Below are 27,717 nucleotides of genomic sequence, written 5' to 3'. Positions count from 1 at the left end.
CGCTCCCCTGGCCGGGCCGAGGCAAGCGAGCTTCTTTGAAGAAGTGTCCGCTCATCTCGCTTCCATCGACGAGAACCAGTGCGTCGTCCTCGGGGGAGATTTTAACTGCGTCCTCGAGGACAGGGACCACGGCGGTGCCCGCACGAGTTCGGTGTCGGGGAGGAGGGTGGGGTCTTGATCAAGTCCTTGGACCTGGTGGACGTCTGGCGGAATCTCCATCCTGACTCCATCGCCTTCACCTTCGTGAGGCCTGGGGTCGGAGCGTCCAGAATCGACCGCCTGTACGTTTTGTGGGCGTACGCCTCCTGTTTTCCGAAGGCCGCCACACGGCAGGTGTCGTGCACGGACCATCACCTGGTGTGGGTGGAACTCCTTCCGTTCGGCGCCAGGTTGGGCTCCGCGTACTGGCACTTTAACAACCTGCTGCTGGAGGACGAGCGGTTCCGGGACTCGTTTCGTCGTTTCTGGGCCGGCTGGAGAAGGAAGCAGGGAAGCTTCCCCTCCCTGAGGCTATGGTGGGACGTGGGCAAGGCTCACGTCCGCGTCTTCTGTCAGGAGTACGCGAGGGGGTCGACAAAGAGGCGGAAATCCAGGATCGGGGAGTTGGAGAGGGAGATGCTCGACCTGGAGTCACGCCTCGGTCAGCCCGACGCGGACCCGGCCCTGCGCGGGGTGTACGAAGAGAAGAAGGCCGCGCTCTGGGACCTGCAGCTCGTCGGGGCTCGGGGCGCGTACGTGAGGTCGCGGCTCCAGCTCCTCCAGGACCTGTACCGCGGCTCCCCCTTCTTCTACTCGCTGGAAAAAAGGCGTGGCACCCGTCAGCAGCTCCTTGTGCTGCTGGCCGACGACGGGTCCCTCGTCTCGGATCCGGAGGGTATCAGGGCCCACGTCCGCTCCTATTACACGGCCCTGTTCTCTCCGGATCCGTCCAGCGAGGATGCTCGCAGAGTTCTGTGGGAGGACCTGCCGCAGCTCAGCCCGGAGGACGCCGGAAGGCTCGACGCTCCCGTCACCTTAGAGGAGCTGACCGGCGCCCTCGACCGGCTCTCGAGGGGCAAATCCCCGGGGCTGGACGGGCTGACTGTGGAGTTCTTCAGGGCGTTCTGGGAGGTCCTGGGGAGCGACTACGCACAGGTCCTGGGGGAGTGTCTAAATGCCGGAGAGCTGCCCCTTTCTTGGCGCAGGGCGGTCATCGTCTTGCTGCCAAAGAAGGGGGACCTTCGTTCGTTGAAGAACTGGCGTCCGGTCTCCCTCCTCAGCACGGACTACAAAATCTTCGCCAGGGTGTTGTCTTCTCGCCTGGCTTCCGTGCTGGCCCACATGATTCACCCGGACCAGTCCTACACGGTCCCGGGCCGGAGGATACAAGACAACGTCCATCTGGTCCGGGACCTGATCCATTTCTGTCAACGGGCTGGTCTGTCGAGTGCCTTCCTGTCTCTCGACCAGGAGAAGGCGTTCGACAGGGTCGATCACGAGTACCTGCTCGGGACTCTGTGGGCGTTCGGGATGCAGTTCGTTGCCCGGATCCGACTTTTGTACGCCGCCGCAGAGTGTCTGGTTAAAGTTAACGGGTCCCTGACGGCGCCCCTTCGCTTCGGGAGAGGAGTGTGTCAAGGCTGCCCCCTGTCCGGCCAGCTGTATTCCCTATGCGTGGAGCCTTTCCTGCGCCTCTTGCGGAGGAGGTTGTCGGGGCTGGTTCTGCGCGGCGCGGGCACGGGGGTGGTCCTCTCGGCCTACGCCGACGACGTGCTCCTCACTTTCACCGACCCGGCTGACCTGGGGAGGATGCGCGAGTGCCAGGCCGTGTCTTCCGCCAGGATCAACTGGGCCAAATGTTCCGGGCTACTGGTGGGTCCGTGGCGGGTGGACTCCCTGCCGGAGGAGTTTCGGGGGTTCAGCTGGAGTACCACCCATCTCCTCTACCTGGGGGTCTATCTCAGCCGGACCGAGGAATCCTGGCCGGCCAACTGGCAGGAGCTGGAGGCCAAAGTCTCAGCTCGTCTAGGCCGCTGGACAGGACTGCTCCGAGTGCTATCTTACAGGAGCCAAGTGCTGGTCATAAACCAGCTGGTGGCCGCCATGCTGTGGTACCGGCTGGTCACTTTGGTCCCTCCTCCTGGCTTTGTCGCTGACATCCAGAGAACGTTGGTCGACTTCTTCTGGGACAAAAAGATGCACTGGGTTGCTGCGCAGGTTCTGAGTCTCCCTATTGAGGAGGGCGGTCAGTCGCTGGTGTGCGTCCGCACCCAGGTCGCGACCTTCCGCCTTCAGACCTTGCAGCGATACCTTTACGTCGAGCCTCCTCCTAGGTGGTGCGCCCTGGCGACGCATTTTTTCCGCCAGGTGCGTAACCTCAACTACGACACGCAGCTCCTGTTCGTCGACCGTGACGGTTTGGAGGTCGCCCTCAAGGTGCTGCCTGTCTTTTACCAGGACCTGATCACTGTCTGGAACATGGTCGAATCGCGTCGCGCCTACCCTCCGGCAGGAGTAGCGGCTGTCGTCAGGGAGCCGTTGCTCAGGAATCCGCACCTCCGTGCTCGCGGGTTCGAGTGGCTGTCGGAGGGGAGGGCCGTGGCGGCGAGGGTGACCAGGGTCGGGGACGTGCTGGGTGCCGGGGGCCTGGGCTGGACGTTACCACAAGACATAGGCAGGGCAGCGGTGGACGTCCGGTACGTGGCCACCGGCATCCGACGCCTTAAAACAGCGGTGCTCGGACCTGACGTAGTGCACCAGTTGGAGGACGCTCAGGTGTGCGGTGGGATCCCGTCCGCGCTCACCCCTGCCCGGACGGAATTTCACATCGGCCCCAAGGTCCCGTACTTCCCGCGGGAACCTGAGCCGCCTCCGTAATTTTAATTTTGTCCCCTTCAAGGACGTTAAAAGGTGGGTCCTGTACAGACTGCTGCTGCACACCGTCCACCTCTTCTCCCTCATCCACCGACCGGACACGCCCTGGCGTGCCCATTTGCCACCGGGCAGTGGGGATCCCCAGTGGAGGGCCCTCTATGCTGGAGTCCTCCCCCTTTCTCTCGGGGATCTGGGGTGGAGGGTGCTGCACGCAGCAGTCCCATGCAACCACAGATTGCGGTGGTTCACAGACTCCCAGCCCAACTGCTTGTTCTGTGGCGCTGTGGAGTCCGTGGACCATGTGTATGTTGGGTGTGGGCGTTTGCACTCCCTTTTTGATTTTCTTAAAAACCTCCTCCTTTGCTTTTGGTTGCACTTCAGTCCTACGCTCCTGATCTTCGGGCACCCGGTGCGGAGGAGGGAGGGCAGGTCTGAAGACCTCCTCGTGGGTCTGCTGCTGGGCCTGGCCAAACTGGCCATAAACAGGTCCAGGCAACGGGACGTGGAGGGGGTCGTTAGGGCCGACTGCCTGCCCCTCTTCTGCGGTTAAGTTAGGGCCCGGGTGTCCTTGGAGAAGGAGCACGCGGTGTCCACCAACACCCTGAGTTGTTCAGGGAGAGGTGGGCGCCGCAGGGAGTGGAGTGCATCATTTCCCCTTCCAACTCTATTTTGATTTAGTCCCTGCCCTCCCCTTCACTGTTTGATCACACAGCATTGCCCTTTGTGAGGGGCACTGCTTGTCACTGGACACTCGGGTGTTTTCCTATCTTCCTGGTGGTGGAAATTGAATAAAGATTTGTATACCTTGTGTCTCTCACTGTGTCTCACACCTGCACACACACACCATGGGTGCTGGGAAAAAAAAATAAGCACTGCTGCAGTTAGGCGGTAGTGTGGAAAAAAAAAGAAAAAAAACACGTGTGTCAGAGGTTCCATTAAAAAAAACAGGAGTGTTTCCACGGTTACATTAGAGCCTGGGTGTCCTTGGAGAAGGAGCATGCGGTGTCCACCAACACCCTGAGTTGTTCAGGGAGAGGTGGGCACCGCAGGGAGTGGAGTGCATCATTTCCCCCTCCAACTCTATTTTGATTTAGGCCCTGCCCTCCCCTTCACTGTTTTGATCACACAGCATTGCCCTTTGATGTGAAGGGCACTGCTTGTCACCTGCCACTTGGGTGTTTTCCTATTTTCCTGGTGGTGGAAATTAAAGATTTGTGCACTTTGTTTCTCTCACTGCGTCTCACACCTGCGCACACACACTATGGGTGCAGGGGAAAAATAAGCACTATCGCAGTTAGGCTATAGTGTGGGGGTTAAAAAAAGAGACAAAAAAATAGAAAGGGAGCTCCGGGCCGGGTGTCCTTGGAGAAGGAGCACACGGTGTCCACCAACACCCTGAGTTGTTCAGGGAGAGGTGGGCGCCGCAGGGAGTGGAGTGCATCATTTCCCCCTCCAACTCTATTTTGATTTAGTCCCTGCCCTCCCCTTCACTGTTTTGATCACACAGCATTGCCCTTTGATGTGAAGGGCACTGCTTGTCACTGGCCACTTGGGTGTTTTCCTATCTTCCTGGTGGTGGAATTTGAATAAAGATTTGTGCACTTTGTGTCTCTCACTGTGTCACACAACCGCACACACACGCACACACCATGGTGCTGGGGAAAAAAATAATAATAAGCACTAAAAAAAAATAGAAGGGGAACTCCGAGCCCGCTTTCCCTTATTCTGTGTCTGAAAGTGAGCGGCGCTATGGCTGATGAGAACAAAGTACAGCAAGCGTCCAAGAAGGGCGCGAAGAAAATCATCAAGAAGGCGCCAGCGAAGGGCGGTACAGAAAAGAAAGTTACGCCATCTACATCTACAAAGTGATGAAGCAGGTTCACCCCGACACCGGCATCTCCTCCAAGGCCATGAGCATCATGAACTCGTTCATCAACGATATTTTCGAGCGCATCGCGGGGGAAGCTTCCCGCCTGGCCCATTACAACAAGCGCAGCACCATCAGCTCCCGGGAGATCCAGACCGCCGTGCGGCTGCTGCTGCCCGGGGAGCTGGCCAAGCACGCCGTGTCGGAGGGTACAAAGGCGGTGACCAAGTACACCAGCTCCAAGTGAAGGGCCGCACTGCACTGAAACAAATACACATTCATAGCCCTAAGGCTCTTCTAAGAGCCACCCACAACCTTTCTGAGAACCATTTCTTTAAGAATTCTTTGTTTTAGTTTGCATGTTGATAAGGTATTTTAACTTTTCGTACTATATTCGCTTTTATAATTGCTTTGCAGTTTTATGAGATACGAGAATGAAGGGGGTGGGGTAAAATACATCACAGACAGCCCCTTCCCCTGTCAGTAGAGAGAGACAGCACATTAAGCACCGAGTCATTTTTAAGATTGACTTGATCGGGTCTGCATGTGATTGTTGGCCAGGTATTTTTAGTCACATACTATATTTGATTTTATAAGTGCGTTGCAAATTGACGAGGCGAGGGGAGCGACTTCCACGCTTCAGGCTCTCTGCCTTTATTCCTGATGAAGGGCTTTTGTCCGAAACGTCGATTTTACTGCTCCTCAGATGCTGCCTGAACTGCTGTGCTCTTCCAGCACCACTAATCCACAGTGACTTCACAAACAAGCCCTTCCCTGTCTGTAGAGAGAGAGAGCAGATGAAAAAAAGGGAGTCTTTTCATCCTATTTGTTCAAGTTGTTAAATGCCTTCGTGGAATGTTAACACTTATTTTCACCCTGGCAAACCGCATGGAAGTGCCCACAGCTTTAACTCCCACGGATTGATGTATTTTAGTCTTTTTTTACATTGACAATGCGCGGATTTTAAACCGGTTTTTCAGCATTTGCTGCTGCTGTTGGTGAGAGGTTTTCAAAGTGAACCGAGAGAACACCAAAACAGCTGCCGGGCTGAAATGTGATTTTTGCTGAGTCTGATCGAGACCGATAAGGAAGGCCAACTTTAAAATATCGCCTAAACACCGTGTTCGCCATTGATACTGAGCCGGAAGAATGTATGCTGCTTTATCAGACTGCAGTGCTTGACCAGTTTTGTTTCAGCTCTTAAGGTTTAGAAAATAACCCATTCTCAAGATCAAAAATTCACAGATACAGGGGGGAAAATGAGGGAAAGTAAGACCGTGTGAAGTATACATTTGTACACAAAGTAAATTAACATGAGCATTAATGTTTTTTAAGCTTATTTCATTTTTTAGTGTAAAACATACTCCTTGGTTTGGAAATTGGCGGGCTTTTCAAATTGGAAAGAGGTAGGTTGATGATTTGGCGCCGGTACTTTCCGCCCTCCTCCCTGTGCCCTCTCCGGATTGGGGAATGAGGCAGATATCTGATTGGGAATTGAAACAACATTAGGCGGGGCTGAACAATAGGACCAATCAGAAACGGCCGCCCCACCATTCCTCCCGAAGGTATAAGAGGCCGCAATGCGGGGAGATTATAGCATTCTCTAAAAGTGTTTGCGACAATGACTGGAAGAGGAAAGGGCAGTGGGAAAAGTCGCGCCAAGGCGAAGTCTCGGTCGTCCCGGGCTGGCCTGCAGTTCCCGGTGGGCCGTGTTCACAGGCTCCTGAGAAAGGGTAACTACGCTGAGCGTGTGGGTGCCGGAGCGCCGGTCTATCTGGCTGCGGTGCTGGAGTATCTGACGGCTGAAATCCTGGAGCTAGCCGGCAACGCGGCCCGGGACAACAAGAAGACCCGCATCATCCCCAGGCACCTGCAGCTGGCCGTGCGCAACGACGAGGAGCTCAATAAGCTGCTGGGAAGGGTGACCATCGCTCAGGGCGGGGTGCTGCCTAATATCCAGGCCGTGCTGCTGCCCAAGAAATCCGCCGCTGGGGGCGCCGCTAAAAAGTGAAGAGACCATTCTTGAATCTGACAACCCAAAGGCTCTTTTAAGAGCCACTCACAGCATCTGTGAAAGGAGCTAAACTCTGTCGGATTGATTATTTTCCCTTTACTGTAGAGAGCACTCGCCTTTGTATCGGACATCCATGAATTCCACACTCCATTTAATTAGATACTGTTACTGTCTTTATCAGAGGAAGAATTTGTCATAAAATGCAATTGAGTGTCCTGAACTACAGGATTTCTTATTGAACGGTCACTGCCTGAGTGACCTCTGTCTTCAGTTATAGAATGGCGGTACGAACATTTGTACCTCACGTTACATTCATATTTCCTTTAAGTGCAGTAGGAAGAGCTGGGTTGACCCAATGCAGTAATGGGCGAGTCGCTGCAGGACACAGTAAGAAACAGTCCCTGACCCTCTGTGCTTTATTCTCCGCTCGGTCCTTTATCCCCTGCCCCTGGAGAGACAGAGAACAGATTGAACACCAGTGAGGCGTTTTCAGCTTTAAAGGCGGGAATGGGATGAAATGAAATTGTCTGAGCTTTAACTTCGTAATCGAAAAAGCAATCAACGTGTACGTGTTCATATATACTCTGTAAAACTTGCTGCCCTTTTATACGTGATGGCGGGCATTTTCAACTTTAAAAATAAGCCGTTGATCTCTTGGCGCCATTTTTTCCTTTTCTCTCCTGCCTCCGCCTCACCACAGGTTATCGCAAAGGGAGTCAATGAGGAGATGGGGTTTTTCCAGAAATATTTAACCCAATACCAAAATTTGATGGTAAGATCATACTTATTACTATATTTTAAAATAAATTCTGTAACTTATTACAGAACCACACTTTATCAATACATTTTTATTTTATCCAGGCTATTACTTGCCCGAATTTATAATCGCTGCCTGAACGGAGAGATGGAAAGAACTCGCCATTAAAACATCCGGAGGCTCCCAGAAACAGAACTGAGCAGAGTATGATGCCTCGGAAATATGAATACTGCACTGTGCAACATTAATGTCTGGGTTCTACAATAAATAAAAAACAAACTATTCATGGCATGGACAACTAAGTACGCATTGATATTATTACTGAGATAGACAGACAGGTATTCACGAGAAAGAGGATCGAAGGTTACGGGGAGCAGGCACAAGAATAAGTTTGAGAAACATCGACTAGGACGAATGGCAGAACAGGCTGGATGGACAGAATGGCCAAATGTTGTTTCTGCATTTTAAAAATCATAATGCGATTCTTTACATGGAATAACCAGATTACAGTACAGTCTTGAATCGCCGAATAGCCTATTATCTACACTGTAGGAATACTTGCAATTATGAAATCATTGGTTACCGTAAACAGCAACAAAGCGGATCCACTGTTAATGCTCTCGGAAATATGAATACTGCAATATGTAACATTGCAGTAACCAGCTGCCTCTAACAAACGGAAGGTATGTAGCCCATTGACGTTTACACACACTGATATCCTGATTTATATATAAATATTTTATATATGATATCCAGTGTAAACTGATAAACTGAATCCCCATCCAAAATAGACATTCAGGAACAGCATTAAAATCTGCAATTATTAAGAGCATTTTCAAAGTTACAATGAAGATAGACAAATAGGCCACATTGTTGCATGGTTTCAACAACCATCCGTGAAGGAGGGGTTATGTACAGAGATGGAGGGAAACTGCTCACTGACAGGGCAAGAGTTACCGAAAAGTCGTCGAGTCATAGAGACTTATAGCATGGAAACCGATCCTTCGGTCCAACTTGTCCATGCCGACCAGATATTCTAACCTAATCTAGTCCCATTTGCCAACACTTAACCCATCTCTCTACAAACCCTTCCTATTGTTAAAGCAGAGATTTGAGGCAGCCCTGTGGACTCAGATCTGTATCCCTCTGTTGGTTTGTCCTGGAGATAAAAACCTCGTACAAACAGTTTCGTTTAATTTTAGCCTTCCCCTTTATTTACCAATAGTATCACTGTTACAACATAACATTGACACATATAAGCCAGGCTAGCTGAGGTTCTAAAACCCTAGAAAAGTAGGATACCAGCTTTTCCTTTAAGAGCCCACGCAGACTACTCCACTCTTCTGTCTCAAACAGGCTTCCTTTTTACAAAACTTTACAAAAAACACTGCATGTTCTTAATTAGACAGACAGTGGAAAGGCAACAATTTGTAAGGAAGAGCAGTTAATTAACAGGTCTGTGTGCGCTTAACTGATCGCTCCTGTAGGCCCTTAGCCATCCATCAGGTGGGAAAAACATCCAGCCCAGTCAGTGCCTGTTGGTGAGGTAGGTCCCTGTCATAAAAAGGTATCAGTCTAAACTAAGTGTAAGAGGTCATAAAGTAACCTTGCACAGCTTGGATTTCAGATATCATTGTTTTACAAAATGGCATCTTAGTGAGGAGGGCAAACATTGACCATAAAATGGCTTCCTGACAGACTGTGTCAGAATCTCTTCAATGTTAGGTTTAGAATAACTTTTAAGCTAGGAGCAGACTCCTGTTTTTTTAATCTTAACCACAAATCATTCTGTATCTGAGGCTGAAACGTTAAATTTTAAATGGTCTATTAGTCTCAAATTAAAATTGCTTTCTTTTCAGGGTTGTGATTCAAATTCAAAGACGACAGAAGATCTGACGAGTTAGAATTGACAGTGGGGCAGTTGTGGTGTGTAGGAACATCAAGTAAGTTAAAACTTCATCAATATTACATTTTAGAGTTTGCATTTCATAATCAGCGATGGCTACTCAAAATCATCATAAAGTCCGAAAATGGAAATAAATTCAAAATATTCATCTCTCTCACATGCACACACACACATGGGTGATAAGAATCCATTATAATTGATAGCACCTGACTGTTTATTACAAGGCTTTTGACATGCTTCTGAGATGATACAAAATTTCCGAGATCACAATCAAACACGGTCATTAAATTAATACGTTAACAACTGTGAATGTTATCACTGTCTTTTTTACATAAATTATTGATGTTAAGGCAAATGTTCTTAATTGCTTTAGAGCATCCTGTTATCACTTGGTGAGAACAGATTTTTTTTTCTATCTTCTGCACATCCTAGGTTCCCCCTTTTGTGGCCTGATGCCTCCCTGCTTGCCCTGTATATTTTCTTGTGTTCTATATTTCAACATTACATTTAATCTAAGTATTTAAGAACTAATTTTAAGGCTTTCTCATTATATTCATTCAGATGCCTTTTAAATGTTATAATTGTACCAGGCTCCACCACTTCTCCATGCACCTTATGATCTTATAAACTTCTATAAGGTCATTCTCAGGGAAAATAGTTCCAGCCTGTTCAGCCTAAGCCTACAGTTCAAATTCTCCATCCGGGATGAAGCATATTTACATGAAGTTTATGTGTGACTGAGAAGGGCAGAATTAATCCTTGAATAGTTGTCACCTTCCGAGATGACAATGAAATAATGTGAATTTCAAACAGACAATCTATACAGGTAGCTCATGTGCTATACTCGCAACATGTCCTTTTTATAACCCACTAACAATACAACTTGATAAACTTCTGCCCATTTCTCATCTGCCTGAATGTGATGTTCTCCATTTCGTCATTAAGACATCATTTTTAAGATAATAACAATTAGGGACTCATTTGGATTTGTTTTGTGTATGCCTTTTGATACAATTGCTTTAAATTTTCATCTTTTTGCTGTAACTCAATTAATTTACCTGAGCTAAAGATGTCTACTTTGTCATTTCTGTTCCTGGTTTGTTTCAACTATCTGATCAAACAGGGTCTCTGCTAATTTCCCTTCAACTTCCTTACCTGTACTCTTTGAACTTTCCTGTTTCAACTAGTGACTTTGTGAACTCGTTACCACACAGTTAGGAAGCATCCCAGTTGCCCGAATTTCCATTGACTTTTCAACCACACTCGGCAATCCCACCAGTGAATCAGCAACATCATTAGCAAGGACAAATTGTATTCCCAGAGCTGAAAGTTTGTCCAGTACTCCTACTATGACTTCTCCCCTCTTCACTCAAACCTCACTTCTTACAATTGAGCATTTCTTATTTCAATATGAATTCCAATTACTCAAATCTTTTCTGGCAATAGTCCTTCAGAGGTACATATATCCTCATCTTTTAGTATCACAGATTGAGAGGATTATTGTATCTCTGAATATTGCTACCTCTTTACCTGTTGCTCCTGGCAGATGTGAGTAAACTTCACCTTCACAGTGTATGGTTTAAGAAGATCTGGCACTTCCTCCATAAACAACCTCCAACCTTGTGCACATTGCTCTCTGTTACCACTCCAAAATTCACTGGCTTGTCCTGTTTTCCTACATCTGGCTTCTAAGAGCTTTTCCTAACCCATCAACACTGATTCCATGTGGCCTACTTTATTGAAAACACCAGAGCTGTTTGACTTCTCTTTCCTCTTCAAGGGTTTCCTTTTCATCCTGTAGTAAATCATCCTTATGATCTTTACAGAGATCAACTTTTCCCTTTTCCATGTGAGAATTTCTCTTACCCACAATTATTATCTCTCATGGATTCAAATTGATTTTGGCAGCCCAATTTTGATTTATTGATCAACTCAATCATCAGCCATTTCTGATGCCAGTCTTGCTGGTTTAACTCTCTGCTCTTACACGTGAGTTCTCATTACTTCTGGAAGTGAATTTTTGAACTCCTGTCTAAGTGCCAATTTCCAAAGTTCAAACTCCCCCTTTCTTCCTTACCCCTCTCTCCTTTTCTGTCTCTTCTGCTTTTAATTGTAATTCAAACGGTTTTGTTTCTGTTGCCCTTTCCTTGACTTTTGCCTCTAACTCGAGTTGTTTCACATTCAATTGCATGTTAGCCTTCTCTAAAGTTTCTGATGGCATTTCCAGCAAAGTTAAATGTTGACTTATTGCTGTAATTATCGCCTTTTTCCACATGGAAGGAGCCAGATCAAGCTCCAGCTTGTCTGCTAATTCCAGAAACTTGGCCTTAATCACTTTTTGAAAAAATCTGAAGTCATTTCTTCTATTCCCAGAAAACTCTTGATGACTCAGAGACTGTGCTATCCCTAGCATTGTTTCCTAATGAAGGGCTGATGCCCAAAACATTGATTCTCTTATGCCTCAGATGCTGCCTGACCTTGCTTTTCCAGCACCACACTCTAGACTCTGATCTCCAGCATCTGCAGTCCTCACTTTCTCCAAGCACTGTTTAAACCAAATACAGAATAAATTTTGCAAACAGCCCCCCAATCTGTTATGAAAAAGGCCGGACTCCCTCCAAACATTTTAATAAAGTAACCCGGACCCTAACTTTGCTAGTTATAGAACATAGAAAAATACAGCGAGGTACAGGCCCTTCGGCCCTCGATGTTGCGCCGACCGAAGCCTACCTAACCTACACTAGCCCAATAACCTCCATATGCTTATCCAATGCCCGCTTAAATGACCATAAAGAGGGAGAGTCCACCACTGCTACTGGCAGGGCATTCCATGAATTCTCAACCCGCTGAGTAAAGAATCTACCCCTAACATCTGTCCTATACCAACCTCCCCTTAATTTAAAGCTGTGTCCCCTAGTAACGGCTGACTCCATTAGCGGAAAAAGGTTCTCACTGCCAACCCTATCTAAACCCCTAATCATCTTGTACACCTCTATCAAATCTCCCCTAAACCTTCTTTTCTCCAATGAGAACAGCCCCAAGTGCCTCAGCCTTTCCTCATACGATCTTCCTACCATGCCAGGAAACATCCTGGTAAACCTCCTCTGCACTTGTTCCAGTGCCTCCACATCCTTCCTATAGTATGGCGACCAAAACTGCACACAATACTCCAGATGAGGCCGCACCAGAGTCTTATACAACTGCAACATGACCTCAGGACTTCGGAACTCAATTCCTCTACCAATAAAGCCCAGTACACCATATGCCTTCTTCACAGCACTATTTATCTGGGTGGCAACTTTCAGAGATCTGTGTACATGGACACCAAGATCCCTCTGCTCATCCACACTACCAAGTAGCCTACCATTAGCCCAGTAATCCATCTTCTTGTTCCTCCTATCAAAGTGAATGACTTCACACTTAGCTACATTGAACTCCATTTGCCACCTTTCTGCCCAGCTCTGCAACTTATCTATATCCCGCTGTAACCTGCCACATTCTTCTTCGCTGTCCACAACTCCACCGACTTTCGTGTCATCCGCAAACTTGCTCACCCAGTCTTCAAGCCCCTCCTCTAGGTCATTTATAAAAATGACAAACAGCAATGGTCCCAAATCAGATCCTTGTGGAACACCGCTAGTAACTGCACTCCAAGATGAACCTATACCATCAACTACTACCCTCTGTCTCCTTCCAGCCAGCCAATTCCTAATCCAAACCTCTAATGCATCCTCAATGCCATACCTCTGTAGTTTTCGCATTAGCCTGCCATGGGGTACCTTATCGAACACCTTGCTAAAATCCACATACACCACATCTACTGCTTTACCCTCATCCACTTCCTTGGTCACCTTCTCAAAGAACACAAAGTTTGTGAGGCACGACCTGCCCTTCACAAAACCATGCTGACTATCCTTGATCACATTATTCCTATCCAGATGTTCATAAATCCTATCCCTTACAATTCTCTCTAAGACTTTGCCCACAACAGAAGAGAGACTCACTGGCCTATAGTTACTAGGGCTATCCCTACTCCCCTTCTTGAACAAGGGGACCACACTTGCTATCCTCCAGTCTTCCGGCACTATTCCCGTAGACAACGACGACATAAAAATCAAGGCCAATGGTTCCGCTATCTCCTCCCTAGCTTCCCAGAGGATCCTAGGATAAATGCCATCAGGCCCAGGGGACTTATCTATTTTCATCCTTTCCAGTATTCCCCAGACCTCTTCCCTACATACCTCAAAGCCATCCATTCTAATCACTTGTGACTCAATATTCACATCAGCAACAGTGTCCTGTTCCTGAGTGAATACTGACGAAAAGTATTGATTCAGTGTCTCTCCAATCTCCTCCGCCTCCACGCACAACTTCCCACTACTATCCTTGACTGGACCGATACCTACCCTAGTCATCCTTTTATTCCTGACATACCTATAGAAAGCCTTTGGGTTTTTCCTAATCCTACCAACTAAGGACTTTTCATGTCCCCTTCTCGCTGCTCTTAGCTCTCTCTTTAATCCTTCCTGGCTACCTTATAACTCTCAATCGCCCCAACTGAACCTTCACGCCTCATCTTTACATAGGCCGCCCTCTTCCCTTTCACAAGGGATTCCAATTCCTTATTAAACCACGGCTCCCTCACAAGACCCCTTACTCCCTGCCTGACTGGTACATACTTATCAAGGACACCCATTAGCTGTTCATTGAACAATCTCCACATATCATTTGTGTTCTTCCCTTGAAGCCTATTTTTCCAATCCACGCATCCTAAGTCATGCCTCACCGCATCATAATTTCCCTGCCCCCAGCTATAACTCTTGCCCTGCAGTGCACACTTATCCCTCTCCATCACTAGAGTAAAAGTCACCGAGTTGTGGTCGCTGTCCCCGAAGTGCTCACCTACCTCCAAGTCTAACACCTGGCCTGGTTCATTACCTAGAACCAAATCCAGTATAGCCTCACCTCTTGTTGGCCTGTCTACATATTGTCAGGAAACCCTCCTGCACACATTGGACAAACACCGACCCATCTAACGAACTCGAGCTATAGCTTTTCCCAGTCAATATCTGGGAAGTTAAAGTCCCCCATAACAACCACCCTATTACTTTCACTCCTTCTCCTGAATCATCCTTGCAATACTTTCCTCTAATTCTCTCGGACTATTAGGAGGCCTTTAGAAAACTCCTAACAGGATGACCTCACTTTCCTATTTCTAACCTCAGCCCAAACTACCTCAGATGGCAAGTCTTCCTCCATCGTCCTTTCCACCGCTGTAATACTATCCTTGACAAGCAATGCCATACCTCCCCCTCTTTTACCCCCATCTCTGACCCTACTAAAATATTTAAACCCTGGAACCTGCAACAGCCATTCCTGTCCCTGTTCTACCCACGTCCCTGTAATGGCCACAACATTGAAGTCCCAGGTGCCAAACCACGCTGCAAGTTCACCTACCTTATTTCTTATACTTCTGGTATTGAAGTATACACACTTCAAGCCACCTTCCTGTTTACAGGCATCTATCTCGAAGGAGGGTGCAATGTTCCTAACCTCCGTACACTCAAGGTCCTGTACCCTAAAGCTACAGTCCAGGTTCCCATGCTCCTGCGGAGTCCTCCCAAAGAGCACTAGCAAACCTCCCCCCAAGGATACTGGTGCCCCTCAGGTTCAGGTGTAGACCATCCTGTTTATAGAGATCCCACCTTCCCAGAAAGAACCCCAGTTGTCCAGAAACCGGAATCCCTCCCTCCTGCACCATCCCTGTAGCCACGCATTTAACTGTTCTCTCTCCCTATTCCTCGACTCTCTATCACGTGGCACGGGTAACAAACCAGAGACAACAACTCTGTTCGTTCTAGCTCGGAGCTTCCAACCTAGCTTCCTGAAAGCCTGCCTAACATCCTCACCCCTCTTCCTATCTATGTTGTTGGTGCCAATGCGGACCACGATCTGGGGCTGCTCCCCCTCCCCCTTAAGTACCCGGAAAACACGATCAGAGACATCACGTACCCTTGCACCTGGGAGGCAACATACCAAACGTGAGTCTCTGTCGCCCCTGCAAAACCGCCTATCTGTGCCCCTCACTATTAAGTCCCCAATAACTATCGCTCTACCTTTCTCCACCCTTCCCTTCTGAGCAATGGGGACAGGCTCCGTGCCAGAGGCCTGAACCTCGTTGCTTACCCCTGGTAAGTCATCCCCCCTACAAGTATCCAAAACGGTATACTTGTTCTTGAGGGGAATGACCGCAGGGGGTCCCTGCACTGGCTGCTTCCTCCCACTCCCCCTCACTGTCACCCATCTCTCTATAACTTTCGGAGTAACTACTTCCCTAAAGTTCTGTTTTAAGCGGGTGTAACAAAGATATTCCAGGAGAAATGCAGCTGGTCAAACCATGTAGTTTTAAACCAGACAGTTTGATTTACAAATTTACTGAATGATACACAAACAAAAGAGACCAGAATACTAAATAACTTTAAAAGTCTGAAAACCCAACAGATTATACCAACTTATTCCCAACATTTAAAACAATGCCCATAAATACCCCTTGGCACAAAAGGTAAAATCAAACACAGGGTCTTACAGGAAAGATGTCAGACAGAGAGTACAATCATGGACCTGCTTCTTTGGGTTCAGCAGCTTTTTCAACTGCCTGACTGCTTTCAGTCAATAGCCAGACAGCCAAAAACCACATTTGAAACCAGAGAAAAGCTGAGCTGGGAAAACTGGGACACTCCCCTTTCGTTGTACAAGTGTTCTTTTTAAAAATGGGGAAGCCTTTTGCCAGAGGCATTAACTGTTAGCTATAATCAAAATAGCCCTAAAACCCATCAACTCCGACTTTTCGGAGCCTGTGTCTTTTAAAGGCTTGTTAAAGGAGCAGCAGCATCACAGCAGACTGGTCAAAGAAGTAAAAGGGTAATGTGTTGAATTGGACCCAAATTTGGCGAGGCACAGGAAGAGAAGATAATGGTCAATGGTGGCCATTGTGAATGGAAAGTTGTTTCAAGTGGTGCTCTGCATGGCTCAGTGTTGGGACCTGAGCTGTTTCATTAATACATTAATGAGTTGCAGTGGAATATGGTGGGCAAATTTGTGAAATTTGCAGACGACACAAAAATTGGCCGTGTAGTGGATAGTGTGGTGGATAGCTGTAAGCTCCAAAACTATATAGATGGTTTGGTGGAGTGGGCAGGAAAATGGCAGATGAAGTTCAGCTCTGATAAGTGTCAGGGAATGCATTTTGGGAAGTCAGACAATAAATGGGAATATATTGAGAGGGGCAGGTGAAGTGAGATATCTTAGTGTGAAAGTGCACAGGTCCCGAAAGATAGATGGGGTTGTAAAGAAGGCACATGTAATGCTCTCCCTCATTGGCAGAGAGGTGAATGCAAAAATAGGGAAATAACAATGAAACTATATGAGGCACTGGTCACTACAACAGGAGTATTGTGTGCAGTCAGGTCACCACATCATAGGAAGGGCGTCATTGCTGTGGAGAGAGTACAGAGGAGATTTACTAGAATGTTGCCAGAATTGTAGCGATCAGGAGAGATGGGAGAGGTTGGGGTTGTATTCCTTGTAACAGAGGTGCCATGATTAAGGAATACAGGGCGACCCTGTATTCACAAGTCTGGTTATCGCGGTTTACCATGGTCCAAGTACAGAATCGGGGACCAGGAGACTGCCGAGAAGGTATATTTCCCATTTAAATGAATGGTTTTGCACCTATCTGCGGTTTTGCGTTTCCGCTGTTGGTCCTGAAACATATCCCCCATGGGTATGGGGGGGGGTCTACAGTACTAAATAGTGAGCTAACCGATGAAGGAGCAGCACTCTGAAAGTCTGCACTTCCAATTAAACCTGTTGAATTATAATCTGATGTTGTGATTTTTCACTAAGTGAGAGGGAGACATTAGGCTGGAGGAACCGGTTTACTTTGGCAGAGTTCAAAAGCCAGGGATCACTGATTCAAGCTCAGTGGTTGTAGGATTAGATGATATAGGGAAAAATGTTATCTTTATATGGAGAGTGGTGGGTATCTGGAATTTGCTGCCTGATTTGGTGCTGCAGGCAGAGACCTTACATTTTTTTTTAACAAACATTCCCTGGAACTGCACCTCAAGTGTTGTAAACTGCAAGGTTACAGGCTGTGCCAAGATGGTGGGATGAGAAAGGGCACCTGGGTGTGTTGGCATTGGCTTGGCATAGATAAGATGGGCTGAACTTTACATTGATGTTGCCAATCACAACTAATGTTGATTTACAGGATGTATCTCTTCCTCCAGGCAAGTACTCAAAGGATCAAGACATTATAATGTTCCCTCGGTACAGAGCCACGTGTGACCAGCTGCTTCGAACAAACAGCAGGTATGTTACCGCTATCAGAGCGAAGAACATCCTTTCCACAGTCAGAGTGGATTGAGTCAGACTCACCTTGAGCTCCATTTTCAGAGAGATATGTTTAAACCAAGAGTCAAACACCACCGATGAAATGGAAGTTTATATTTTTTATCTACATTCTCAATGCATGCTACCCAGTTCCAATCAATTTGAATGAATCCTCATCCGAAATATACATTGCATTAAATCTGAACATGGAACGGTACAGCACAGGAACGGGTCCTTCAGACCACGATGTTGTGCCGAATGAAATTTAATCCCGTCTGCCTGCCCATGGTCCATATCCCTCCATTTCTTGCATGTTAATTTGCTTATTTTTAAGTCCCTTCAATACCTTTTATCATATCTGCCTCCATCACCACCCCTGACAATGCGCTCCACTCCTACCACTCTCTACCCTGTCTCACCTTATATGCATGCCTCTTAGTTTTAGACATTTAAACTCTTGGAAAAAGACTCTGACCATCAACCTTAAACATGCATCTCATAATTCTATAGCTTTCGAGATGTAGGTTTGCTCACTGAGATGGAAGTTTTGCTTTTAGACATTTTGTAGGTAACATCAGTGAGCATCCGAGCCTCTGGATGAAGCACTGGTGGTATGGCCCACTTCGTTTATAGGTTTAGGTTTCCTTAGGTTGGTGATGTCATTTCCTGTGTAGTGTTGTTTCCTGTGGTGAATGCATCTACAAATATACATTCACCCCAGAGACTTGCATGTGTGTGATAGAGAGAGAGAGCATTTGAGTGTGAGTAGACATGCGAATGTGTGTATGAGTGTGATAGAGTATAAGCCTGAGAGAGTGTGGGGGCGGTGTATGTATGAGGGAAAGTGTGTGGATGAGAGAGGGTCTGCATGAGCGTGTGTGTCGTATGACAGGAACCCAAGGTCTTGATTGAGGTTGTCCTCACAGGTTCTGAACTTTAATAAGGATACTTTAAACATTACAATCAAGATGAACAAATAGACTATACTGTTAGTTTGAACAACTATATGTGAGGTAGGTAGTGAGCACATTGAAGGAAATATTTCAGCTATCAGTAACTGAGAAGGACAGAATTACTCTTTTGTCATAATACTCTAAGTATGGCCCAAGCAAAGTCAACCAATAAGGCAGGCACGCCATACGCCGCCGCCTTGATACCACCCTATCTACTTGCATGGCCACTTTCAGGGACCTATAGACTTGAACCCAAGATTCTTTTGTACGTCAATGTTGTTCAGAGTCCAGCCATTTACTGTATACCTTTCCTTGACATTTGATCTCCCAAAGTTCAACACCTTACACCTTACCGAATTAAACTCCAATCGGTCATTTCTCCACTCATATCTACAAGTGATCTATATCCTGCTGTATTCTTTGACAAACTTCTATACTACCCGCAAGTCCACCAATCTTTATGTTGTCTAAATTTAGTAACGATAATTTTAAATGTTACAAATCAAGGTGAACAAACACCTGATGTGATTACTTTGAACAACCATATGTTAAGTAGATATTGAGTCAAGATTGAATTGAAGGATACATTTCAGCTATTAGTAACTGAGAAGTACAATTAATCTTGTCACATACATAGACACAGCAATCAAATAATATGAATTCCAAATGCATAATCTGTGTCAAAGCCTTACATAGAATGATTAATGTGTAGGAATGTAACCAAACGTTCTCCTACACACACACGCACGCACACGCACACACACTTACAATGAGTTTCAAAAACATACACCGCCCTGAAACATAATGTCTAACAGCCATGCAGTTACATTGACATTGCAAGTAACACAAAATATTAGATTCAAAATGATTTCTACCCACAGATCCTGTGTCAGAGAGGCCTAAAGCACAGAATTAGGCCCTTCAAAACTTTTGTGTCTGTACCGATCAGAAACAATCAGCTAACAATTTTCATCCTGATCAGCCAGCATCCAATTGCATAAATGGACCATGGCAGCAGAGGAGTTTTTCATCCCCATGTTATTCAAACATCATTCTGCATTTCTTCATATTGCAGTAGAAGACTTTGCTTTGTCTGTTTCAGTCCAACCCAAAATTCTTTTTTTTCCAGATAATTATGTCCTTCTTTCAAAATTGTTGTAATTTTTTTACAAAGAGCTCTGCATTCCTCCTCCCCCTCTCTGGGACGTCTCTCAAAAAAGTGTGAAATCTGGCAGTAAAATTCATAATCAGTGGAATCTCATAACCACCTTTCAAAGCAGTGGAGAAAAGGGACAAAAAAGCCAAAATTGGTAGGTTTGTAGAATTGCACATTTTATCTTCAAGCAGAGTTGAAACACTGCTTTTGTTCAAGAAATTGAATTTGGTAGTTTACATATTCCACACTGCATGACAAAAAATAAAAGTCCTTTGCCTTTCCTCCTCCCTACCTTGAGAGCAATGCAAAAGTACTGCTAATGGTGCATGCTCACACTACAGAGCAGGGGAATGTTTTGTCTACATCAGAAAATAGAAGTGAATTAGCCAATTATCTTTTCTGTACAAAGAACATTATGGTCAGTCGGCTCCAATGCAGCTGAATTGTTCACCACAGTTTCATTTAGTTGCAAATGAATTCAGTTTACACTGATTGTTACTTCGGCAGTGTTCAGAAAAGTACATCACTATGCACTGAAACAAAATAAATGGCATTCTGAAGACCAACATTTTATATCAGTACTCTCTGTTAGATTCCACACTATCCAAGATACAAAAGGTCCATTGTGTTTCCTACCTTGACTCTGAAGAGCAGTACTGAATCCTTTCTGTTGCAGTGTGTTATGTTTTCAGTTACACATGATTCCGATAGGCACTAACAAGTAAAGAACGTCAGCTGTTTCCCATTCACTACAGGAGACGTGTTGTCAGTCTGTATCTCAGTTCAAGAGTAAACTCACTCTCACTCAGCCACTGGATGCTAAAAGGAAAATAATAAAATTTGGCCTCAATTATTTCCAGATATGAATTGACTCTCAACATCACTTATCACAGCTGAGGATATACAGCACCTGATAAAGTCTACCACACATGCGCATACACGCAATGTAAAAATAAATTGAGACTGAAATGCAATAAAATTAAGCATCATTGAAAAGAGTAAAAAATGAAGTCTGCAGATGCTGGAGATCACAGCTGCAAATGTGTTGCTGGTCAAAGCACAGCAGGCCAGGCAGCATCTCAGGAATAGAGAATTTGACGTTTCGAGCATAAGCCTGACAAGTAGAAGTCAATAAGTAAAATCACATATTGACAATGCGGAGATTGAGGAGCATAGATTGGTAACTGCATTTACATACTGATATAGGAGAAACTGACAAGTATAGATTAATATTGACAGTCCCAATTCGCAGACCAGGAACAGACTAGTAAATACACTCACACATTCACATAGGGGAAATGGACAGGTAGAATTGATAGTTACGCGCACATGGAAGAAACTGCCAAGTACACATTGATTAATACTTTGGTTATATAAATGATTAGGAGTTGGGTGTTGGGTGGCACAGTGGTTAGCACTGCTGCCTCACAGCGCCTGTAGACCCGGGTTCAATTCCCGACTCAGGCGACTGACTGTGTGGAGTTTGCACGTTCTCCCCGTGTCTGCGTGGGTTTCCTCCGGGTGCTCCGGTTTCCTCCCACAGTCCAAAGATGTGCGGGTCAGGTGAATTGGCCAAGCTAAATTGCCCGTAGTGTTAGGTAAGGGGTAAATGTAGGGGTATGGGTGGGTTGCGCTTCGGCGGGTCGGTGTGGACTTGTTGGGCCGAAGGGCCTGTTTCCACACTGTAAGTCTAATCTAATCTAATATAATCTCTAAATTGCAGTTGATACTAACCCAGGGAGAAGAGTGAATTGTGAAGATGATGCTGAGTGACTTCACAGCAAGATTGACAAGTTTACCAAATGGGCAGAAATCTGGCAGATGAATTCCAATGCAGAGAAATGAGAGGTTATTCATTTTGCTAACAAAAACACACGGCAACAATGCAGGGTCAACGGTATGTCTTTGAAGGGAGCACTGGAGCAGAGGGACCTTGGGGGTTCACGTGTATCATTCTCTGAAGTTGGGCAGGCAAGCTGAAACCTTTGTGAAGGCGGCTGATAGGATCCATGCCGTTATAAATAGAGGCATTGAGCATAAAGCTGAGGAGACGACGCTTCACCTCCACAAATCATTGGTCAGACTACATTTGTGTTCAGTTCTAGGCAGTTTATTTAAGAAGCTTTAAGCTCTGGAGAGGGTTCATTGAAGTTTTACTAGAATGGTAGCAGGAATAGAGGATTTTACGTACAAGGAAGGATTAGTGATATCAGGCTCCTTCTCCTTTGAGCAGAGAAGATTAAGAGGGGGACTTTATGGAGGTGTTCAAAATTATGAGAATTTTGACAGGGAAAGACAAATATTTTGTTACCATTACTTGGTATGTCAGGAACTAGAGGTCACAATTTCAAGATTGTCAGCAAGAGAGCAAGGAGTGAGATGAGAAGAAATATCTTTACTCAGAATTGTTAGGATTTAGATTGTGCAGCCTGAGATCGTGGTGGAGGTATGCTTCCATATGAGGTATGAAATGAGAGCTGGATATGCACTGGAAGTGATGAAATTAGAGGGCAATGAAGATAGGGCTAGAAAACAATCCTGCATTGAATTGTTTCCAGCTCACCACAATTTAAACAAAACACGGAGGGTACATTCAATTCATTGGCTCATCTGCCTGGACTCATTCACCAGGAGATGAAATGGATATCCAAGTTAGGAATGATCAGCACAAAATCTCAAATCTCGGCCACCAACAGTTAGATTGTGCTACAGTGGGAATAGACTGACACACTGAGGATTGTGGAAGAGACAATTATGCAGATGGTTTCTCAAGACAAGTCCATCTTTGGAACTGACATCTTGCTGACTAAATTGAGACAAAGCCTAGCCTAGTCGCAGTGACGTGACATTGCGATGCCTTCTCTTCCTTGTCCTCCTCATTTGCTGCAAGGTAGGATTGCTATTGATCGATTTGTGAAGCTTCACAGGCTTTCTTTTATGCTATGTCACGATGTCCGTGGAAGGTTGACATAAACGTTTCTCCATCTTGACCTGGTTCCTCATCCCCTCCTGTGTCTGTGCCTCAGGGTGGTGTATGTGATGCAGGGTGGTTGCTGCTCTGCTTGGTCAGCCTGAAAACAGGACAACACAGAAACGTAGTAGATAGGAGTAGGGTCAAAAGTAGTGTCATTGTGGACAGAGGAGGTTGTTTCTAAGAGTACGATGGAAATTTGATCCAGATGAAGTTTAATTTAGATAAATGTGAGGTGTTGCATTTTGGTAAGGAAAGCCAGGGCAGGACTTATACTGTTAATAGTACAAGTCTGGGGAGTGTTTCTGAACAAACAGACCTAGGGGTGCAGGAAGACAGTTCCTTGAATGTGGTGTCACAGCTAGACACGGCGGTGAAGGTGGCATTTGCCATGCTTCCCTTCACTGGTCACAGCACTGACGGCAGGAGTTGGAGCGTCATGTTACAGCTGTACAGGACGTTGGTGAGGCCACTTTTAGAACACTGTCTACAGTGCTGGTCAACCTGCTGTGGAAAGGATGTTCTCAAGTTGGAAAGGGTACAGAAAAGATTTACAAAGATGTCGCCACGACTGTAGATTTGAGTTATAACAAGAAGCTGCATAATCTGGGACCTTTTCTCCCAGTTTTGCAAAGGGGTGACCTGAGAGGTTATAATATCACGAGGGGCATAGATAAGGTAAACAGCTATGGTCTTTTCCCCAGGGTAGGGGTGTCCAAATCCAGTGGGCATAGGTTTAAGTTGAGTGGGGAAAGATTAAAAAGGGATCTGAGAGGCAATTTTTTCACACAGAGAACGGAGTATATACAATTACAACATTTCAAACACATTTGGAAAGGTACATTGATAAGAAAGGTTTAGAGCGATAAGGGCCAGATGCAGACAAATGGGACTAGTTGAGTTTGGGAAACCTGTTAAGCTTGGGCGAGTTGGGCCAAAGGGCCTGTTTCCATGCTGTATAACTGTAAATTTAGATGAGAATAATAAACTTTGCCTGAAAGACAGAGTGTACAGGAGGAGCTGTGAATATCTGGGGTCATTATCCAGACCAATTTCTCTTCACAAAGCATGGGATTTCAACAAGCCGAAAACTGGCCCTGACAAATGTTATTTCTCTGTACTCTGAACAGGATGCAGTTATCTGTGCCAAAGTGGGAAGTGAATGCAATTCCGAAATGTCCTTGAACCAATCGACTTGCTCAGCCAGAAGGTCGTGAGGAATTTGGAAAGGATTAGGAGTCATGTACAGAGCAGACTGGGTGAGGAGGGCAGATTTCATTTCCTGAAGGACCATCACAGACAGGAACAGGGGAAAGCTATTTGGCCTCTCGAGCCTTCTCAGCCATTCAATAGCATCGTGGCTGATGCACCATTCCTCACACTCACTTTCCTACACTTCACATGTAACACTCAATTTCCCGACTGATCAAGAATCTACCTACCCCAGCTATAAACCTGCTCCCTGTCCCCACACACAGCTCTCTGTGGCAAGGAGTTCCAAACACTCACAACTTCTGAGAGAAGAAATTTCTCCTCACCTCAGTCTTCAATTTTGAACCAGATGGTTGTTTGTTCCTGACAACAGTCATCATTAGAGTCTTAACTCCAGATCTGTTTCTGTTTAAAATCAAATTCCAAATCCACCACCTGCCACTGTAAGATTCAAATTCACATCTGCAGATCATACCCTGGGGAGGTGTAAACATAGGATTTTGCTTCCCCGTTATTTCAGAAACTGAAAATGAATCTCATCAAAATTAATATCAGAATAAGTTTCATCACATCTTTGTGCTAAACATTGATGTCGCCATAATCCACAGTGTGGAGAGAGACCATTCAGCCCATCCAATCTACCCCAAGCCAGTGAAGAGCATCCCAGACAAACCCTGACCCTATCCCCATAACCCTGCATTAACCATGGCCAATCCCCCTCACCTGCACATCATAGAATCCTACAGTGTGGAAGCAGGCATGTCAGCCCATCAAGTCCACTTTGACCTTCTGAATAGCATCCCACCCAGATACACTGCCCTACCCTATCCCTGTAACACTGCTTTTGCACTGGCTAACTCTCCTCGCCTGCCTATCCCTCACACTATGGACAACATCCTATGGCCAATCCATCTAAACTCCACATCTTTGGACTTTGGGAGGAAACCAGAACACCTGGAGAAAACCCAAGCAGAGAAGGGGACAAGGTGCAAACTCCACACAGACAGTCACCCAAGGCTGGAATTGTTCCTGGGTCCCTGGTGCTGTGAGACAGCAATGCTAACCACTCAGCCACTGAGACACCCAATGTTTTTGCCATTGGCCATGTAGGGGTTGGTTTGCTCAGTTGATTCTATAGTTGGCTTACAATGTATAATCACATTGACAGCTTGTAGTTCAATTGCTGCTCTGGTTGAGATTGCTGTGAATGATCATTCCCTGTGCCTTCGATGTGGCGACCCTCAGGTTAAACCATAAACAGTTGTTACTTTTTCTCTCTCTTTCTCTCCCACACCTTATGGGCGGCACAGTGGTTAGCACTGCTGCCTCACAGCGCCTGAGACCCGGGTTCATTTCCTGCCTCAGGCGACTGACTGTGTGGAGTTTGCATGTTCTCCCCGTGTCTGCGTGGGTTTCCTCTGGGTGCTCCGGTTTCCTCCCACAGTCCAAAGATGTGCAGGCCAGGTGAATTGGCCATGCTAAATTGCCCGTAGTGTTAGGTAAGGGGTAAATGTAGAGGAATGGGTGGGTTGCGCTTCGGCGGGTCGATGTGGACTTGTTGGGCCGAAGGGCCTGTTTCCACACTGTAAGTAATCTAATCTAATCTAACCTCTCTCCCTCTCTCTAATGAGATAATGGTGACTTTACATTAACTGCCTGCTAAAAACATAACTTTGCTGATTAAAAATTAACAGTCCTCTTTTTCACTACAAAATACCCTATGTGTTTCTTTCCTGATGCACCAGTGGAGTGAGCTATAAATAAAAGACATTTTACCAAGGAGATATATCTGAATGAACTGTGAGAGGATGCACAGGGAGATTTACCAGCAGGATGCCTTGGGGGCTGGAGAGTTTCAGTGATTGAGAGAGATTGGACAGACTGGGATTGTTGACCTTACAGCAGAGTAGATTGGAAGAGAGGGATGTATAAAACAATGAGGGGTGAAGATAGGAAGGAACTTTCACCCCTTGACAGAGGTGGAGGAGGGGCACAGATTGAAGGTAAGGGCCAGGAGGTTTCGAGGGATGTGAGGAAAATCTTGTTCACCTAGAGGGTGGTGGGAATCTGGAACTCACTGCCTGTAAGGGTGGGAGAAGATGAAACACTCATCACATTGAAGGAGGATTTAGATGTGCATTCGTGACACCAGGGCTATGGGACCAGGTGCGGAGGAAATGGGATTAGAGAATAGTGAGGTGGTTACTTCTGACCGGCACAGACTCAATGGGCCGATGGGTCTTTTTCTGGGCTGTAGATCTCTCAGAAGTTATGACTAACACACTTTGTGACGTGTATTCTACATCCAAGATACCATCCAACTGCAATGTGATTTTGTACATTTCATGTTCAGAGAGGAGGGGTTTGCCTTCAAAAGGGAGATTGAGTAGTCAAGGCCAATACTCTCTGGAGTTTAGAGGAATGAGAGGAGATCCAACTGAGAGATGTAGGACACTAAAGGGGGTGGGATTGACAAAGGGGACAGAGAAAGGATGTTTCCTCATGTGGGACAATTTAGAATGAGAGGATCATTGTTTCAGGAGAAGAGGATGGGACAGATTGAAAACAGCGATGCTGAGAAATGGCTTCTCTCCAAGGGAGAGGGGGTGGGAATCTCTGGGACTTCACCCCCACCCCCACCCCAGTAATTGGGGGCATGTCAGGACACTAAATAAATTGAAGGAGGGGACTGACAGATTGTTAATCAGTGAGGGGTTAAAGGAAGTGGGGGCAGGAAATTGGGGCTGAGGCTGGGAATGGATGAGTGACAGCCATACAAAATGGGGAGAGCAGGCTCCCAAGGGTTCCTCGCCCGTATGTTGTGTTGGCCGTCCAACTGCCTGAACACTTTTCAGTGTGGGTGACTCATAGCACATGCTCAGAAAGCTCTGAATCTGAGGGACTAAACTGTGCGATGCATCACAATATATTAGTCACTTAGTGGCAAGACCATAAAATATAGCAGCCATTCAACCCATCAAATCTGCTCCAACATTCCATCATGGCTAATATGTTTGTTAATCCCATTCTCCTGCCTTCTCTCTGTAACGGTTGATCCTTCTACTAATCAAGAACCTATCTATCTCTGTCTTAAAGACATTATGACAGCTGTCTGCAGTAATGTTTTCCATTTAGAAAATAGTCTCTATCTCTGTTCTTCCTACTAAAGTACATAACTTCCCACTCTCCCACATTGTATTCTATCTGCCATTTCATTGCCCACTCTCTTCGCCTGTCCAAATCCTTCTGCAGCTTCCCTACTTCCTCAACACTACCAGTCCTTCCACCTATCTTTGTATCATCAAAGAAACACTCAGGACAATGAAATGGCAATGCTCCTCATGTGAATGATGCTAGACCTAAAACGAATGACTCCTTGCCCAAAGACCATGGCCACTCTCAGACATTAAGCTGTTGTACTGGGGCACCAACAGATTGATGTCCCAGGGCCTAAAATTTAGGCATCCCCTCAAAACAAGATGTCAGATAAGGCAATTAGCCATCAGTGTAACGTTTCCTCTTCCAATTCACATTGCCCTGTTGTTAATTTAGTTGACATAGATGGAACATGTCTATGATTTAGATGACTGCAAACACTATCGATTATTCATAAATTCAAATGATGTAAAAAGAT

The 27,717-nt window shown here is 46.1% G+C and overlaps 2 protein-coding genes and 1 long non-coding RNA gene across 3 annotated transcripts in view; 2 read left to right on the top strand and 1 right to left on the bottom strand.

Moving 5' to 3' along the window:
- The window catches only part of LOC132837101 (histone H4-like), a 468,073-nt gene that overhangs the window by 261,379 nt on the left and 178,977 nt on the right, over positions 1–27,717 (bottom strand). The window lies entirely within an intron of this gene.
- On the top strand, positions 6,342–6,731 carry LOC132837296 (late histone H2A.2.2-like). The gene has a single exon (XM_060856968.1). It carries the CDS (start codon positions 6,342–6,344, stop codon positions 6,729–6,731), a length of 390 nt encoding a protein of 129 aa, XP_060712951.1.
- On the top strand, positions 7,424–21,763 carry LOC132837266 (uncharacterized). Its single transcript, XR_009647488.1, has 5 exons — positions 7,424–7,506; positions 7,596–8,174; positions 9,351–9,434; positions 17,689–17,770; positions 21,624–21,763. It is a non-coding gene; the product is annotated as an uncharacterized LOC132837266 (long non-coding RNA).

Source organism: Hemiscyllium ocellatum, chromosome 49 (assembly GCF_020745735.1).
Source record: "Hemiscyllium ocellatum isolate sHemOce1 chromosome 49, sHemOce1.pat.X.cur, whole genome shotgun sequence".
NCBI classification, from domain to species: Eukaryota; Metazoa; Chordata; class Chondrichthyes; order Orectolobiformes; family Hemiscylliidae; genus Hemiscyllium; species Hemiscyllium ocellatum.
The sequence above is the reverse complement of the archived record's forward strand: the minus strand, read 5'-3'. Positions and strand labels throughout refer to the sequence as shown.